Raw genomic sequence first — 5,436 nt, 5'->3', positions numbered from 1 at the left:
CCCGCTCCCGTCCGCACCGCCCCGGCCGGCCCCTTCCCGCACCGCCCGTCCCCCTCCGCACCGCCCCGGCCGGCCCCTTCCCGCACCGCCCGCTCCCGTCCGCACCGCCCCGGCCGGCCCCTTCCCGCACCGCCCGCTCCCGTCCGCACCGCCCCGGCCGGCCCCTTCCCCGGCCGGCCCCTTCCCGCACCGCCCGCTCCGCCCCAGCCGCGCTCCGGGCATATGCGGGGAGGGGGCGGCCACAGTGAGACCCCGGACATCCAGGGACCGGCTCCGGGAGCCCCGTTCGGAGCTCAGTCCAGGACCAACCCAGGAACCCATCCCGGGATCCTTCAGAACTCCCCTCTCAGACGTCACCCCAGGATTCTCCAGGGACCACCCTGGAACTCCCCTCCAGACCCCACTCCAGAACCGACCCAGGATCACCCTCCCAGACCACCCTGGAGCTGCTCCAGGATCCTCCAGACCCCCTTCCCAGGGGTTCCCCCATCAGTTCTGACTTCCCTCACAGCCCAGCACTGCTCCTCCTACCCTTATTTTCTTCCCCAGGAGAGAGTTCAGAACAAGGCTCTGAGTCAATATGGAAACAACATCAATGTTTATTCTTGCTTTTGTCATTAAACGAGGGGGAAAAACATAATACAATTGAAAAGACACCCAAAAAGCCAGACCTTGTACAAGTCAGTGCAGGGTGTGTCCATTCTTATGCTGAAGCTACAGCAGAATCTCTCCACACACTGAGTACAAAGCCCCAGGGACACAGGTCTGGGGTGTTTGTCATAGGGAAGGTCCTAAAATGAAAAGGCAGCTCCATCTCCATCTTTATCTGTCTGGACGGGTCATTCCTGGCCTGGTTGGCACCATCATGGGTCTGGAGGGGGGTCTCATCATGGGGGGCCCTGGCATCATTGGCATGTGTCCTCCCATGGGTGGCCTCATCCCAGGAGCTGCCAGGGGAGAGACAGGTTAGACAACAGCTCTTGGGAGCACCACCTGCCCTGGCAAAACATGGGTTGGGATGGACCTTAAAGATTTATTTCCACTCCCCTATCAGGGGCAGGGATGCCTTCCACTATCCCAGGTTGCTCCAAGCTCTGTCCAACCTGGCCTTGGACACTTCCAGGGATCCAGGGGCAGCCACAGCTGCTCTTCACAGCAACATCTTCCTCACCACCCTCAGAGAGGGGAAATTTCACACTGTGGGCAGGCTCTCTACCCTGCTCCAGGGAACTCCCATGTTCCAGGTCTGTAAGCTCTGATCTGGCAGCTGCCGAGATGGATTCTGTTCCCTGAGGAGCTCAGCCAGCAGCAGAGGAGGAACTGAGCCCCTGGGTTATACACCCACTCTGACAATGTTCACTCACAACTTATTTCCAGCCACTCAAGAGACACACCAGCTTAATTACTGATGTGGAAATGTGTTTATTTGGAGAAAAGTGCTGCAAAACCAGCCCATGTGCTCACAAAGAAGCACTGAGCACCTCTGCCAGGGGAAAGCAGGGGCTCGACTGCACAGCCCTGAAATAATGATTTCCATCTCCTTTTGCCATTTATTTTCACCAGGCTGCTGAATATCACAGACTGTGTATTTATCTTGAGCCTTTAAAAACACTTAAGGAACACTTTCAAATGCAAGACAACAATTACAAAGACACTTCACTACTTTCAGTGCATGTGTGTGTGTGTGTGTGTGTGTGTGTGTGTGTGTTCCCATAGATTTGTTCTGGGAACTGTTCCAGTAAGATATCCCTTGAGAATTCTTCAAATGCCAGGAAGCTCAGGAGTGGAATGGATCAAAGACTTTTTAGTTTAAAGCTCTGATAAAGCCTTTTCCAGGCCCATTGTTTCTCTGGAACACGTTCCCCTGAGACACTTTATACACTAAAAAACCATTTAGTGCAAAAAATGCACCTCTTGTGCAAAACCTGAGACCTGGAGGCACCAAACTCTTAAACAATCACTGCTCAGAGCAGAGGGAGAACAGCTATGACTTCCCAGAGCCATAATTCCAGCTGCACAGGGGGTTGGTGACTCTCAATGAGAAGCAAAGGGGTTTAATGAGTGGTTGTAAAATTGTTGTAATCTCCCCATGCAGGGGTAGCAGTGACACAGTGACAGAGTGTGACCAGCCCAGCCTTGGGTGGGACAGGATGGTGGGAAACACCCCCCAGACCTCCCCAGCCAGCCCCCCATGGCAGAGTTACCCCATCCCAAACTCACCAGGTCCGACTGGCATCATTCCTGGGGGAGGTGGGCCCATCATTGGCATCATCGGGGGCCCCCCCATGTGTGGGGCTGGCATCATGCCGGGCCGGGGGGGGCCAGCTGGACAGACACAACAGTTACACACGGGCACCCTCGGCCCCCAAAGGGCACTGCAGCTACTCACAGCACGTGGCAGTTACTAATGCCTCAGTGGCTGCACCTCTGCCTCCATTCCAGCCCTGATTCCAGGTGCTAGAAGTGAGCAGAGCAGCAATGTGCTGGCTGCCAACTCCAGTTGTGCACACCCAGCACAGGGAGCTGCCACTCTGGGCTGGGAGGGCTCTGGGCCCTTCTCAAGGGGAAAAGGCAACCAAAGGGATTTCTATTTAGAAAAACCAACCCAAACCAACCCACTGTGCAGTTTTAACAGAGCCACCTGCCTGGGAGGCCCCATGGAATGAGGGGGCGTCACCGCTCCTGGTGCACTCAGCTTCCCAGAAATCAGACACAGTAAGGACTGAGCTACTCTTACACAAAACTCCTCACACTCTGGTAGCACAAGCTTGAGATGGCTTGGCTTCAAGCTAAAAAGCCTTTTCTTTCCAAGCTGAGGGCACAAACAGCTCCAGAGGGCCCTGACCCCAGTCCCAAAGTGCCCCAAACTTACGGATGCTGGGCGGAGGCGGGATCATGGCTCCGGCCGGAGGAGGTGCCGAGAACGGCGTCGGTGGAATTTTCCCTTGCTGGAATGCAGCCGCTACATTGGGGGGGAAAAGAAAAAAAAAAAAAAGGAAAGAAAGAATCCCAGGAAAAAAAAAAACACCAGTTACTAGGCCGAGGAAGGGAGGGCCGGGCCGCTCGTCCGTGTCATGCCCCGCGGTCACGTCATGCTGCGTGCGCTGCCACGTCCCGGGCACCTGGGGAGCACCTGGGACTGCTGGAGACAATTATTGTTACAGCTGGGACTAGAGAGCTCCTGCGTGGATGTCACACCCCTGGGCAGGGCGGCACGGAGGGGAGGTGGGAGAGGGAAAATCAGAAATCAACCACGTGGCGGGATCCGCAGCGTTCCACCGGGACATGCTGTGCTGGAATGGACACGGGGACAGGGCTGGGGAGGGGGCAAGGAGCAGGAAAAGGGGGGCAAGGAAGGGGAGGAATTCCACTGGTATTGACTGGGAGGAAGGCAAAAGATGGGGAAGTTGGAAGCATCACAGGGAAAAGAGAGTGAGGATGAGTTTGGGTAAATCCCGACTGGATGTTTTAGGAAAAGACTTCACCCAGAGGTGGTTGGGCACTGAACACTCCCCAGGGGAGTGAGCACAACTCTGAGTCTGTCAGAGCTCAGGGAGCAGCTGGAAGGTGCTGGTTTGGGCTCAGGCAGTCCTGCACAGAGCTGGGAGTGGGATCAGTGATCCTGAGGGGTCCTGTCCAACCTGAGCTATCCCACCAGCCAAGGAGTGCTGCCACAAAGCTAATCTGGTGTTTGCGTTTCTTTCATCCAGGAGAGAGAAAAGGACCTCTCAAAAGGACAGAGGAATCAATGCCACACTTCAGATAAGCCTTTAAGTGCCATGAAAAAACATCACTTGGCAACTGAGGGCAGGCAACCCCAGCATGTGAAAAATGCCACAACCCACACATTTTTACGTCTGTTTTCCTATCGTTTGGAATTCTTATCCACGCTCTTGGCAAAAACGTGGCACGGCCAAGCAGCACAAGTTTGTTATGAGGCCCTGCAGGATATCATGAGAGCCCTCCTGAACAGTGACATGGAGCCACTGCCACCAGCCCTGGAGGGAACCTCAGCTCTCGTGTGGTAGGCAGAGCTCTCAGGCTGCCCCAGGACAGCCCAAAGCTTGAGGAACTCAAGATCCACTCTCCAAGGTTTTACTGAGAACTCACTGAGCAAAGACTCCCCAGGGAAGTGAGGAGAAGTCAAGGTGGAAGCAAGGAGCAGCAGCTGGAGGAAAGGCAGGGGAAGGAAAGGGGAGGCAGGCGGGGTCACAGAAAGATTGGCCTTACTTGTTTTGTCAATCAGGCTCTGGGCTTGCTCCTCCATCCATTTCTGGTAATAATCCTTCACGTTCTCCTTGTGCTTCCGGCCACTGCAGTGGGTTTTTCTCACGGAGGGCTGGGAAAGGCCACAGAAACCCCAAGGTTACTGGCATTCCTTATTATTTTAAACATGTGTAATTTATCACGATAAAGCAGGTTTGTTTCTGTACCCAGGCAGAGAAGGGGTGATGTGCAAAACTTTTATATAAATTTTTATCAGCACATAAATGTTAAATCTCCAAAAGCTGCTCTGAAGCCGCCCCAGGTGCCACCTCTGACCCTGCCACTGCCCCCCTGGAGAACACCAGGGGCATGGCACATTCTCCTGCTTTTCTGGGAGTGGAAAACACGAGGAAACACCGCTGTACCCCACAGGAGCTGCTTTTAGCCGAGCTAACTTTTATTTTACTGCTCTTGATACGCGAAAGAATTAAAGCAGCGGATTTGGTACTCACCGAGTCATGGGTGAGGTACGTGTCACAGTAATCACAGTAAAACCTGGCGGGGAAAAGCTTTATTATTAATAAAAGCCTTATTATGTTATCGATAATTATTAATTATAATATTAACATATTGTTTTAGTAATAATAACATTATTATGAAAAGCCTTATTGTGTTAGCGCTGTGAGCGTTAACGGAGCCCCGGGAACGACCCCGCAGGGCGCCAGGGCTCGGCCCGCCCGCTCACCCGCGCCCCTGGGCTCACGGGGAGCACCAGGAGCCTCGAGAAGCAGCGACCCCGGCCCGGGACCCCGGGGAGCCCCGGCCCGGCCCGGCCCGGCCTCCCGGACTCACTTGGGCATGGTGCTCCCGCCGCGCCAGCCGGAAGTGACGCACACGCGCAGTGACGCCCTCACACAGCGCCGCCGCTTGACCCCCGCCGGCTGCCGTAGGGCCCGGAAGTGACAGTATGGCCTCCGCCGTGTCCTTCTCCCCGCCCGGCAGGTGGAGCCATCCCGCTCCCGCCCGTCCGTCTCTGGTCACGCTACCATCGCCCACCCACAGTCCCGGCAGTGCCCTCCCCGGCGCGCAGGGTTCGGTGGGGCCCCCGGCGCTGCCAAAGCGTGGTCTGCTCGGTGTCTCTGTTCTCCTCGCGGAACACATCCGGTGGTTCCGGTCGCCGGCCGTGCACGTAGCAGCCTCGCGCCGTCGAAAGCTGCATTACAAACATCA

At 55.8% G+C, this 5,436-nt stretch overlaps 1 protein-coding gene across 2 annotated transcripts; it reads right to left on the bottom strand.

The window, feature by feature from the left end:
* Nucleotides 1-575: 575 nt before the first annotated feature.
* On the bottom strand, nt 576-5,412 carry SNRPC (small nuclear ribonucleoprotein polypeptide C). 2 transcript variants are annotated; one of them, XM_058819394.1, is made up of 6 exons: nt 5,059-5,412; nt 4,719-4,761; nt 4,231-4,339; nt 2,873-2,962; nt 2,221-2,325; nt 576-947 (listed from the first exon to the last, which is right to left on the bottom strand). In XM_058819394.1, exons 1-6 carry the CDS (start codon nt 5,064-5,066, stop codon nt 823-825), a joined length of 480 nt encoding a protein of 159 aa, XP_058675377.1. In that variant the 5' UTR covers nt 5,067-5,412; the 3' UTR covers nt 576-822. The 2 variants fall into 2 exon arrangements, with proteins under 2 accessions (XP_058675377.1, XP_058675375.1); XM_058819392.1 differs by having other exon boundaries at nt 2,873-2,965; nt 5,059-5,410.
* Between the last annotated feature and the right edge of the window lie 24 nt (nt 5,413-5,436).

This window comes from Ammospiza caudacuta, chromosome 24, assembly GCF_027887145.1.
Source record: "Ammospiza caudacuta isolate bAmmCau1 chromosome 24, bAmmCau1.pri, whole genome shotgun sequence".
Classification (NCBI taxonomy): domain Eukaryota; kingdom Metazoa; phylum Chordata; class Aves; order Passeriformes; family Passerellidae; genus Ammospiza; species Ammospiza caudacuta.
The sequence above is the reverse complement of the archived record's forward strand: the minus strand, read 5'-3'. Positions and strand labels throughout refer to the sequence as shown.